The sequence below is a fragment of the Alligator sinensis genome, unplaced genomic scaffold (genome assembly GCF_000455745.1).
Source record: "Alligator sinensis unplaced genomic scaffold, ASM45574v1 scaffold881_1, whole genome shotgun sequence".
NCBI lineage: Eukaryota > Metazoa > Chordata > Crocodylia > Alligatoridae > Alligator > Alligator sinensis.
The window spans coordinates 178300-191761 of NW_005842346.1; the positions used below are offsets into that span (position 1 = coordinate 178300).

At 46.6% G+C, this 13462-nt stretch overlaps 1 protein-coding gene across 1 annotated transcript in view; it reads left to right on the forward strand.

Moving 5' to 3' along the window:
* WDR70 (WD repeat domain 70) overlaps positions 1–13462 on the forward strand; it is a 215168-nt gene that overhangs the window by 143601 nt on the left and 58105 nt on the right. The window contains exon 8 of the mRNA XM_006028943.2: positions 11972–12056. Coding sequence (XP_006029005.1) covers positions 11972–12056 — 85 coding nt within the window. The remainder of the gene's footprint in view (positions 1–11971; positions 12057–13462) is intronic.

Genomic DNA, 13462 nt, shown 5'->3' on the forward strand with positions numbered 1-13462 from the left:
GTTGCCCATACCAGATCCAGTATGGCATTCCCCCTAGTGGGACCATGTACCTCCTGTGTCAGGTGGAGGTCCTGTACACAGGTTAGAAACCTGAGTGAGCGGTGGGACTTTGCCGTCTGCGTCTCCCAGCAGATTTCTGAGTAGTTTAGGTCCCCCATAACTACCCCCTCTTTAGCTTTTATGGCCTCTGAGAGCTGCCTCAGGAGCCCCGAATCTATTTCTTCCCCTTGATGTGGGGGTCTGTAGCAGACCCCTACCACCAAATCCCTTTCTCCTTGCCCCCCATGTAGCCTAACCCACAATCCATGCTACCCCCTAATCCAGGGGTGGGCAAAATGTGGCCCAGGAGCCAGATGCGGCCCACCAGGCCATTTTATCTGGCCCACTGGGCCCCTAAAAAATTTAGAAAATTAATATTAATCTGCCCTGGGCTGCCTGTCATGTGGCCCTCGATGGCTTGCCGAAACTCAGTAAGCTGTCCTCTGCCTAAAATATTTGCCTGCCCCTGCCCTAATCCCTGACCCAGGTTATTGTTCCTGGACCTGGACCCACTGCAGCTGCTACTGACTCCGCGACTGCTGACTCCAAGCAGCAGCAGCGGTGGGAGCAGTAGTTCAACCCCCAGATAGTGTCAGGCCTGCTGCCAGCTGCCCCAGGCCAGAATTCAGATCCAAAATGAAGCTTTTTTTTTCCTGCATGTTGAATGGGGGGAAACAATCATCTTGGATTTGAATAATATGGTTTCTTTTAGTAAACAATGACTTTGGTTTTGTTTCTCTGGTGATTAAATATTGATATTTACCTCAAATGCCAGTATGTATTCATTAGCACTAATGAATATTATGTGGTATAATATTTTTTTTAGTACTTGGAACTTATAGAGCTTTCTGAAAGGATTGGCAATAGAGTAGCCATCATTTCCACATAGGTGTATTAGTTTTATTAAATATAATGGTAAGTGGGCCATCCCAAGAGTGTAGTCTGGAAGGACCAGGTTATCTGTGGAGATATTCAGGATGGATTAAGTGTATAAAAGGGGAGTGATACCTTCTTTTGATAGGGCCAAGTTCTTTCATCCAGTCTCTAGCTCACCACAGCTCCACACCTGAGTCAGAGCAGAAATATGGGATGAATGCATACCTTGTCTCTCTTGAGCATGCACCAAACTAGCAGCCCTTGCATACTTTCATAGATTTCATAGACATTAGGGCTGGAAGGGACCTCGGAAGTTCATCGAGTCCAGTCCCCTGCCCAAAGGGCAGGAAGTCAGCTGGGGTCATAGGATCCCAGCAAGATAAGCATCCAGTTTCATCTTGAAGGTGTTCAATGAAGGCGCTTGAACCACCTCCGGTGGCAGGCTGTTCCAGACCTTGGGGGCTCGGACAGTAAAGAATTTCTTCCTTATGTCCAGCCTGAAACGATCTTGTCGTAGTTTGTGAGCATTCGACCTCGTCATCCCTTGGGGCGCTCTGGTGAACAAACGTTCCCCCAGATACTGGTGGTCACCCCTGATAAACTTGTAGGTGGCCATCAGATCACCCCTGAGCCTGCGCTTTTCTAGGCTAAAGAGCCCCAGGGCTCTCAGCCTGTCATCGTAGGGTCTGCTTCCCTGACCTCTGATCATGCGCGTGGCTCTTCTCTGGACTCTCTCAAGCTTCTCCACATCCTTTTTGAATTGTGGAGCCCAAAACTGGACGCAGTACTCCAGCTGCGGCCTCACTAAGGCCGAGTACAGGGGGAGAATGACGTCCCGGGATTTGCTTGAGAAGCATCTATGGATGCAAGCCAGCATTTTGGTCGTTTATCGGCGTTGAACACCATCAGATTCTCGTCCGCCCACTTGCTGAGCCTGTCCAGGTCAGCCTGGATAACCTGCCTGTCTTCTGGTGTGGATGCTTTGCCCCAAAGTTTGGTGTCATCGGCGAACTTGGCCAGTTCTGATCGCTTCTGACTCCAGTGTCCACATCATTAATGAAGATGTTGAACAGTATGGGTCCAAGGACAGAGCCTTGGGGGACCCCACTGGTCACAGGACACCACGATGAGTGACTTCCATCGATTACTACCCTCTGGGTCCGACCCCGGAGCCAATTTTCCAGCCAGTGGATCGTGGAGGACCCAAGGCGACAATTGGCCAGTTTCTCCAAGAGGCGATCATGGGACACCAGATCGAAGGCTTTTTTGAAGTCAAGATATATGACATCAATCTCTTCTCCCTTGTCCAGGTGATAGGTCACCTGGTCGTAGAAGGAAATGAGATTGGTCAAGCAAGACCTACCCGCAACAAACCCGTGCTGGCTATCCCTTAAGATGTTGGCGTCGGCCAGTCCATTAAGGATGGCCTCTTTAATAAACTTTTCTAAGATCTTCCCCGGGATAGAAGTCAGGCTGATGGGCCTATAGTTAGCCGGATCCACTTTCCTCCCTTTCTTGAAGATAGGCACCACATTGGCCTTCTTCCAGTCTTCGGGCACTACACCAGAGCGCCAAGAGTTTTCAAAGATCCGCGCTAGAGGCTGGGCTATGATGCTCGCCAGCTCCTTGAGTACCCTGGGGTGAAGATTATCAGGACCGGCTGACTTGAAGGTATCCAGCTTCTCAAGATGTTCCTTCACGAACTCAGCATTAATGGACGGCAGGGGATCACCCTCACCCGGACTTCTTGGCCCTGTAGCGGGCATGGTTGTCCCATGGGGCTGATGAAAGACTGACAGAAAGTACCTATTTAATAGGTTGGCTTTTTCCTGGGCATCAGTTGTCAGTCAATGTTGCCCCTGCTTTTCTTCCGGCTCCCCACATATCTGAAAAAGGACTTTTTATTGTCCTTGATTGTCAAAGCTAGCTGGAGTTCAGTTGCAGCCTTGGCTTTCCTGGTCTGCTCCCTACAGGACCGGACCAGTGCAGAATAATCCTCCTTGGAGGTGACTCCCATCCTCCATCCTTTGTAGGCCTTTCTTTTTAGCCTCAGGAGATCTGCTAGGTCCCTGGAGAGCCAGGGGGGCTGCTGTGCCCTCTTGCTGCCTTTCCTCCGAGATAGAATAGACTTAGTTTGTGCATTGAGGATCGCTCCCTTGAGGAGCAACCACTCTTCTTGAACTCCCCTCTCCACTTGCTGTGTTTTTCATGTGCTTATGTAAGGGCCTGCTGCAGTCTGACCCTTTGTTATTTCAGTGGTGTTAAGCACATATCTTTTCACGTGTTTAAGATTAGTGAGTTTCAAGATGGCTCTAGAAAATACAGTTGTCCTCCTATAGTGGTACTACAATGTGTGCAAAAATTATATGAAGCCATTTAACATCAGTGTAGAAAGCTGAGAGGAGTGCGCAGAATCCCATCCAATCTGGAAGGAATAGCTGGCACTGGGTGCAGCTCAAGATGAAGCAACTTTAATCCAGAGGATGGAAGCAAAGCAGGAAAGAAGCATACTATAAGCTTGGACATAACTTGCACTCCAACTCAGACAACACGTGAATCTGTGAAATTTGTAACAAACTGTGTCACTCTAGAATTGGGCTTGTCAGCTGCAAACAGATTCAGCAGGCACCTGACTAGACCTCTTACACTAGCGGGGTGGGGGGCGGGGGGGGCAGTTAGTTCAGCTGGAAGGCTACTTAACAAATTTTGGTGAGTGTTGAGGGCTGCACACATCAAATTAATGGTGAAGATATAATTTCAACAAAGTACATATAAAAAACAAATCATATGCGAAATAAAAATCAAACATCTACTATGAAATATTTTAATTTTATTTTTAAAAAATTTGTTCTGTTTTTTGGGGGTGGGTTTTTGAGTAGTGTATATAGATGTGATTGCATAATAGCTCAATTCAGTTTATTAAGGATTCTGGCTAAATGCTATGCTCCTGAAGATGGCATAACACACATGTGACTATAATATAAATAAGTTCAAACAACGTAACTGAACTACAAATATACTAAAAACCAACATGAAAACATTATTAATAAAAATATAGAAGTAAATCAAGACATGAATCTATAATGCTATACATAGATCCACAATTGAGACAATAAAATCAAATCTAATGTTAAAATGTATCACTCATATCAATAATAAAGAATATTTAATCACCTCAGCCTTGTAAGCAAAAATTGCAAGACAGTTTACTAAATTTGGATCTGTTTGCTGTAAAAACCAGATTCATGTCTCTCTGTTTGAAACATGTATCAATTTCTGCAAGAACAGTAATAAATAAGTTCTCCTTATGTCATTATATAAAGAACATCCTAAAACATAGTGGATAGTATCTTCCAAAACTCCTAGACAAACTGGGCAACATCTTTTAACCCTTGGAATGGAACATTTATGTCCAGCCAGAACAGCTGTGGGCATCTGTTTGGTCCTGAGTCTGGTCAAAAAGGATCGCCATTTATCCCATCCCATAAAATGCAAAAGTATGGGAAAGAAAAGCTAGTCAGGGTGATTGGAGAGGAGGGGGATTATTATCTTCTATGTAGCACAATTTAAAAAGACAAGTTGGTAAAAGGGGCAGTATTTTAAACCAAACCCTGCCATTCTAATAATAATATTAGTTAAAATAGAATCCATTTCTGTCTCTAATCTCAAAAAAGATTCAGGAGTTGAGGGAGGAAGAGCCAGAAGAGCTCAGAATTTGTTCTGAGGTATGTCTACATCATTACTAGTGGCATAACCCCATACTTCAGCAGCATATAAGATCTGAGAGGTAATTTTGATTTTAAACCAAATCCTGCCATTCTAATAATAATATTAGTTAAAATAGAATCCATTTCTGTCTCTAATCTCAAAAAAGATTCAGGAGTTGAGGGAGGAAGAGCCAGAAGAGCTCAGAATTTGTTCTGAGGTATGTCTACATCATTACTAGTGGCATAACCCCATACTTCAGCAGCATATAAGATCTGAGAGGTAATTTTGGCTTTATATGCTGATATAGGAGCTTGGACTGATGGTCCTGCTGTGGTTTCATAAAATTTCTTTATTGTCACAGCCGATTGGGCTGCCTTAGTTTTAGCTGAATGAATATGATGTTTCCATGATGGAGAAGCTGTAAATAACACACCCAAATATTAGATTGGAAGAGGGCTAATGTCGCCCCCAGTCTTTAAGGAGGGGAGGAAGGAGGATTTGGGAACTATAGACCAGTCAGTCTTACCTCTATCCCTGGGAAGATCCTAGAAAAAATGATCAAGGAACACATCTATGGGAGCCCGCTGGTGATGCAGAGTGGTAACCAACATGGGTTCATAGCAGGCAGGTCCTGCCTGACTTGCCTAGTTACAACAAGGCCACCAAATGTTTAGATGCAGGAGTCGAGGTGGATGTTATCTATCTGGACTTCAAGAATGCCTTTGACATGGTATCCCATACTATCCTTATAAATAAACTAAGGAGATTTGCCTTGGATGATTATATAGTAGACTGGGTAGCAAACTGGCTCAAGGGTCATACTCAGAGAGTGGTGGTGGATGGGTCGGATGGCACAACAGGCCATAGGTGAGCCACACTCAGGCCCCACAGCGCTGGCTCCAGCCTCTGTTGATGCTGCAGGGGACACTGGGCAAAAGCAGTCCCACTCATGAATGATGTGTTCCCCCAGAGGCTGGGGGGGCATGGTGACCACCTGCAGACGGCGGCAATGTTGGTGGCAGGGGCGCAGCCCCTGCAAACAGGGAGCTCCTGCTGGCGACTGTGGTGGTGTTGGTGGCAGAGCAGGGCATAGCGGTGGTGAGTGCCGATCAGCAGTCGGTGACCACCTGCAGACACCGCCTGCAGTGTTGGAGGTGGGGGTGGCGAGCGCCGACTGCGCACAGGTGCTGCCAGCAGTGTCGGCAGCGCTTCTGTCAGGGGGTGCACCACCCATCTCAGGGGGTGCATGTGCAACCCCTCGTCGCTTATGGTCCCACCTGCCCATGCAGCTCCACATGGCAGGCCCTGGGCAAACCACACTTAGGAGCCAGCACCCCTACTTGGGCTGGGCTTGTACCCTGCCTGCTTGTGGCTTGGGAGCCCACGGCAGTGCTAAGGACACTCACAGGGTGGCTGTCCCAAATGCCCAGAGCTTGAGTTGGAAATGAGTTCATCAAAGAAGAGGAAGATAAACACTGAATGCCAAATATTTAACAAAGAACGGACTGCTAAATATTTTTTTACTGATGTAAGTATAAAAGCTGTGTGCTTAATTTGCAAAGAAAGTGTGGCAATGTTTAAAGAATACAATTTGAATTGACATTTTGAGAGCAAGCATGAATCCAAATATAAGAACTTGTCTGCCCAAGAAAAAGCAACAACAACAAAAAAAAGCTGAGGAGATGGTTGCTTGAATACAGAAAGACTAAGTTTCTTCACAAAACTATTGGACCTGTTGTGCGGTTCTGGGCAGGCAGGGCTGCTTCTCGCCAGCATCCCACACAGCACCAGGGTCCAGAGGTGTTGCCCACCTGCTGGCCAGATAGAATCAATTGGTGGGCCAGATACAACCCACAGGCCATATTTTGCCCATCTCTGTCGTGATCCAGAGGTGAAGGGCAAAACCACTCCCTTGTCTATCATCAGCACATTGACTTACTTGCAAAAAGTCCTGTTCTCTCTTAAAGACGAACCGCAATTTTTTTTCTGGTAGCCATCTGCTAAATGATAAACTTTGTTCTAAGACCTACTAGAGATGCCAATATCTGATCCCATTATGCTGAAAGTCTTGTCCAGAAATAATTACTTGGAGAAGGGCACCTATTCTAGATCCCATTCCAGGTGCCATTTGCTCCTTATTAGCATGGCCTAGACTGGACATTCAGAGACATTGTGTTTTTTTTTAATATAGAATTATCCTGAAGTTTCTCAAGAGGAGTTTGCCTTAATGACTTATACCTAGAAGGGACAAAAAACCCTGACATGGTTCAACAAGGTGTGGACTCTTGAGTGCTCCATACAAAAACTTTTTGGCTGCCATCTTTATTGACTTGAGGTTAAATTTTAAAAGTAACTCTGTATGGTTTTCATTTGGTATCTAACTTGGCTTGTTATGTAGTACCAGAACGTAGACCAGTGACTTTTCAGCTCTTCTAGGGAAGGGATTGATGCATTTCCAAATGCTTATTGAATTACCTGGCCTTGAGCAATAGTAATGATCATTTTCCTCATGGCACATCCTAGTGCAAAAACATGTTAGAGAGATACCAACGTGTGATCGTCAATATGCTAATTTTTCTTCAACAGTATGTATTTAAAATTAATTCAGTGAGACAGGCAAGTTTTTCTACCAGTGTCCATCCCACAAAGCCTTTCCCCACAAACTTAATGTGAAAATGATCCTGTAGTTTCACTGGGAACAGCTCAAAGCCCTTAGAAAGTCTTTCTAGCTGTGTTTCTAACACCGGTACAATACTTTTTGCTGTTACCAAGAGAATTGGATTTAAATAACTGTCTGACTGTCTCTCCCTGCTAAAGCCTGGCAGACCTGCAGCTTGAATATCATTCAAGGTTCATTCCACTGGGGATAGAGCAGCTTTGGCTGCTAGCCTCAGATCTGTCCCTTTCTAGAAGATTTGCAGAGCAGCCAAATGGTATGTTTTGCACACATTTACAGAGTGCTGGGGCTTCAGTTTTAGCATCTAGACCGTAATTACAGTTTTTCATGTTACAAAATCAAATACTTCAGTACTTAGAACCATAGAAAATTAGGGTTGGAAGGGGCCTCAGGAGGTCATCTAATCCAACCCCCTGTTCAAAGGAGGACCAGTCTGTACGATATCATTAAGGCTGCTATTAAATCCTCTCTTCTCTTCTCTAAACTAAATAAGCCCAGTTCCCTCAGCTTCTCCTTGGAAGTCATGTGCCTCAGCCACCAAACCATTTTTGTTGCCCTCCACTGGACTCTCTCCAATTTGTTTACATCCTTTTTGTAATGGGGGACCCAAAACTGGACACAGTACAGTACTCCAGGTTTGGCCTCACCAGTGTGGAATAGAGGGGAAGAATAACTTCCCTCGATATGGTGGCAACGCTCCTACTAATGCAGCCCAGTATGCCATTAGCCTTCTTCACAACAAGGGCATACTGTTGACTCGTATTCATATTATTGTCTACTGTAACCCCCCAGTCCTTTTCTACAGAGCTGCTCCTTAGCCAGTCAGTCCCCAGCCTGTACCTGTGCACAGAATTGTTCCCTCCGAAGCGCAGTACTTTGCACTTGTCCTTACTGAATCTCATGAGATTTCTTTTGATCAGTCCTCCAATTTGTTGAGGTCTCTCTGAATCGTAGCCCTACCCTCCAGATATGTAGTACTGCTTGCAGCTTGATGTCATCTGCAAACTTGCTGAGGGTGCACTCCATCCCATGTTCCAGGAGATCGTTCATGAAGATGTTGAACCAAACCTGCCCAAGGACCGACACCTGGGTCACTCCACTTGATACCAGTTGCCAACCAGTAGACATCAAGCTATTGACTACTACCCTCTGAGCCCAGTGATCCAGCCAGTTTTCTATCCACTTTACAGTCCATTCATGCAACCAGTACTACTTTAGCTTGCTTACAAGAATGTTGTGTGAGAGCATACCAAAAGCCTTGCTAAAGTCAAGATATATCACTTCTTCTGGTCTCCCCGCATCCACAGAGCCAGTCATCTCATTATAGAAGGCAATCATGTTCGTGATTCACTTACCCTTGGTGAATCCATGCTGACTGTTCCTAATCACTTGGGATCCTGGTTTTCTCCATTTAAAATATTGCATAATCTCTGATTTTTAGAAAGGGGGGGGTCCCAAATTTTCTGATTAAAAACTCCCAAATCCATGTTTTTCCACAATTAAAATGAAATGCCATTATTTTTATTTATATATGGGGGTGGGTGGGTGTGTGTGTGTGTGTGTGTTTGAACACAATGGTTTTTTGATGTATTTAGTTTTAAAGCAGTTTGGAGGCCTACCATTGCCTCAATCATTATAATAAAATAAATTCTAAATACCTATATATTTTTACTTTTGATTTTGGTTTTTTTAATCATAGAAAAGCAGAGGTCCCTCTGCTCCCGTTCACTCATCAGGACATGGGTCCAGCTGCAGCTGCCTTCCCACCCTCTTCCTTTCTTCCCCCCCCGACTTTGTGGCTCTGAGCAACCCTGATATGCTGCTGTCCTGCCCCTGCTGTTGCCCCTCACTCCCCACCCATAGCCTTCTGAGCCCTGCCAGTACCTCTCACTTCCCTCTCACTTGGAGTTAGATGCTTCAGATCGTATGTGGAGAGAAAACAAGGCAGTATTTGTGATTAATACATTTAGGGAGTTCTGAATTATACATATATTGACTTCTATTTTGAGGAACAGCAAGATATACCATAGTTAAATGAATTAACTTAAGATGGCCTGCCCCCATGCCCTGAGTGCCCCTCACTCCCAACCCACAACCCCCTGGCCATGACAGTGCCCCTCACTGTCCACTCGTAGCCCCCCAACCCTACTGTTGCCCTGCACTCCTGGCCCACTGCCCCACATCCCTCCTAGACCTGTTGGTGCCCCTCACTCCCAACCCGCAGCCCCCCACCCCTCAGGTGCCCCTTACTCCCAACCCACAGTCCCCTGGCCCTGCCTGCAACCCATAGCAGCCTGCCCCTCTCCTAGCCCTGCTGGAGGGGGCACCCAGCTGCCAGGGCTACAGGGTCAGGGTCTGCAGCCCCTTGCCCCCAGCAGTGCCTGAGCCCTGGCTGCTACCCATGGGAGGCAGCGGCTGTTACAGCTGAAGTAGAGTGCAGAGCCTGGTTCCTCCTCCCCCTTGCAAGTGGCACAGCTGGAACAAAGCCCGAGTGGAAGGAGAATGTGGGCTGCGCGCTGCAGTCTCGGGGCTCCCTGTCCTGCTGCCCTCTCCCACAGGAGCCTCTGTGGCAGTGTGGCGGGCAGGCTTGGTGCAGCTACTGGGAGCCACATGCCAGGGCCAGGGTCTGCACTCCCATGCCTGGCAGCACCAGGGGTACAACTCCATGCAGCTATTTCTGGGCAGGCAGGGGTGCCTTGCCATGGCAGTGGGGCTGGCATGGAGCTCTTAGCAGCTGCTACTGTCTATTGGTACCTGGCTGCCATATGCGTGTGTGCGTGCGCACATGGAAGTGGTGCCCCCTGCCGCCGATCACCCTCTTCCCACTCTACCTAGTCCCAAGCAGCCCCTTGCAGGCTGGAACTCTGTCAGCCTGCAAGGGAAAACCCACTGTTCCTTGCTTTTTTCTCCTTTAAAGGAGAAAGTGGACTTGCTCTATGATTTTACAAGGACTGAGGTAAGGTTGACCAGTCTGTAGTAATCCGGATCCCCCTTTTCCCCCTTTCTTAAAGATGGGCTCTATATTTGCCCTTTTCTAATCGTCCAGGACCTCTCCCAACCACCATGAGTTTTCAAAGATAATGGCCGGTGGCTCTGCAGTCACATTGGCCAACTCCCTCAGCACCCTTGGGTATGCTGCACCTGGCCCCATGGATTTATACAGGTCCAGCTTTTCTAAATAGTCCCTAACCTGTTTTTTCACCACTGACAGCTGATCACCTTCTCCCCAAACTGTGCTGCCAAGTGCAGCAGTCTGGGAGCTGACCTTGCCTGTGCAGATTGAGGTAAAAAAGGCATTGAGTACTTCAGCCTTTTCTACATCATTTGTCACTAGGTTGCCTTCCCCATTCAGTAAGGGGCCCATGCTTTCCCTAATCCTCCTCCTGCTTGTGACATACTTGTAGAAACCCTTCTTGTTCCCTTTTATATCCCTTGCTAGGTGCAACTCCAGTTGCACTTTGGCCTTCCTGATTTCATCCCTGCATGCCTGAGCAATACTCTTCTAATCCTCTCTAGTTCTTTGTCCAAGTTTCTATCTGTTGTAAGCTTCCTGTTTCTGATCAGTGGGTCAAGAAGAGCACGGCCTCTAGTTGGCTTCTCCAACACTTGCACCAGGAAGTTGTCCCCAACTGCAAACAGTAAAAATACTATATTTATTCGGATACATACACCTCCAAATAATATGGGCACTTCAGTTTGGGAAGGCAGGGTGCAAAAAAAATCTTTTTTCCAGAATTTTACTTGCCATATCACAGGCTTGCTATGGCTGAATGCTGGCCACATGCAGAAATGACAGAGTCTACTCTTCAGCATCACTTACCCTCCAGCTCCACACACCTTCCTGCTCAGCCAGAAGCTGCTGCCAGTTCAGTGATGGCTATGACCTGTAGCCATAGGCAACGTGTGCCTTCCAAGGCTGGCGGGGTATGGTTACCACCTGTAGGTGGTGGTGGCAGTGTCAGCGGCAGGGGCATGGTGGCAGTGAGCAGGGACCACCTGCAGGTGGCCACGCTGATGTTGGTGGCGAGGGCGGGCCGAGCAGGGACCATCCGCGCCTCGGTGGTAGGGGGTCACCCCCTGGCCAGACGCCAAGCCCAGAAGTGCTAGCAGCACGTGCACCCCCTACACATCACTTATGCCGATAGTTGATGCATGGATGCCACCCTTTGTGCATGCAGTCAGGAAGGGAGGAGAGCTCCCGGCAGCCATTCCAGCATCCCTATGTTTCCATTCTGGATTGGAAATCAGTTTGCTTGTTTGCTTTAAATGAACCCCGCCAATTTTGTAGGAACCCCTGCCCAATTTGGGAGAAGCAGGGAATGGTGTATATAGTATGCAAGTAAACATGGTATGTAAATAAAACCCAACAGCACATAAAAAACTCCAAGTGCATGTTGATAATAGGGAGGGCTGCTTATGTAAAGAGTCCATAACAGTCCAAATGACAATGTAGTCGGGAACAACACAGGCATTACTTTTTATTATTGATCTTTTAAAGTCATTAATGTAGGGGAAGATGCATCATTCTTTTCACGTAGCATCTTCCCATCTGAATATTGTTTCTTTTCCTTTTTTTAATTTTATTGGTCACTATGGTCCTAGAATATAGTTTTCTACATAGAATGAGTCAAGGAATTTACCTAACTTTTGTCATTTATTTTTGTTTCATAGGAGATGACACTTTGAAAACATGGGATATCAGACAATTTAAAAAGCCTCTTCATTCAGTTGATGGCCTGTCCACCTTTTTCCCAATGTAAGTGCATTATTTATTTCCCACTGCTGTAAGAGCAGTACAACAAGCAGCAGCTGCTACTTTCTGCTGGATGGAAAACATGTCCTCCATCAAGAGGTTACTGCTCCCATGATTTCTCCCTCTGTCAGCACTGTGTAGAGGAGCTTTGGGACTCAGATGATGCCCCTGTCTCCTCTGTGGGTTTATCAAAGTGGGGAATTCAAAAAAGAATCATCCTGAGACCCTTCACTGGTAGGAGCATGATAGATATAAAGAGCATATATCCCACTTACTTCCTGTCAGCTACCTAGGTGAGTCAGAACCACATGCTGGCATAATTGGCTTGCCTTTGTGGCCCTTTTTAATGTCTTTTTTGTTTTCGTTACTTAGGATATAAGAGCTACCCCTCTTGAGGGGTTGATTCCTGTCTCAGACTCTTTAATCCCCAGTGCCTCTTCTGCTTAGGAACAGATTATATTTTCAACACTTAAAGTATCTGTTGGTCTTTTCAGTGGAGGATGAGGAACAAGAATTAAACCTCTGTATTTTCCTCCTGGACAAGTCTTCAAAATGTTCATATAATCCAGGAGCAAAATCCTCTAGACCGCAACATTGCTCACCTAGATCCCACTGCTTTTTCCCATGGCCTTTCTTCTTTCATAGATTCATAGACACTAGGGCTGGAAGGGACCTCGGAAGATCTTTGAGTCCAGCCCCCTGCCCCAGGGGTAGGAAGTCAGCAGGGATCATAGGATCCCAGCAAGATAAACATCCAAATGTCTCTTAAAGGCATTCAAAGTAGGTGCTTGAACCATCTCCGGTGGCAGTCTATTCCAAACCATGGGGGCTGGGACAGTAAAGTACTTCCTTATGTCCAGCCTGAAACAGTCACAGAGGAGTTTGTGACTGTGACTGTTCGACCTTGCCATCCCCTGGGGTGCTCTGGTGAACAGATGTTCCCCCAGATCCTGATGAGCACCCCTGATAAACTTATAGGTGGCCACCAGATCACCCCTGAGCCTGCGCTTTTCCAGGCTGAAGAGTCCCATGGCTCTCAGCCTTTCATCATAAGGTCTGTTTTCCTGACCTCTGATCATGCGCATGGCTCTCCTCTGTACTTTCTCAAGCTTCTCCACATCCTTTTTGAATTGTGAAGCCTGGAGCCCAAAACTGGACACAGTACTCCAGCTGCGACCTCACCAAGGCCGAGTACAATGGGAGAATGACATCCTGGGAGTTGCTTGAGAAGCACCTATGGATGCAAGCCAGCGTTTTGCTTGTTTTACTAGCTGTAGCATCATATGGAAGGCTCATGTTCATCTTGTGGTCAATCATGACCCCCAAATCCCTTTCGTCTGTAGTGCTAACCAACGTAGCACTGCCAAGCCTATAAGCATGCTGCAGGTTTTTCCTCCCAAGGTGGAGAA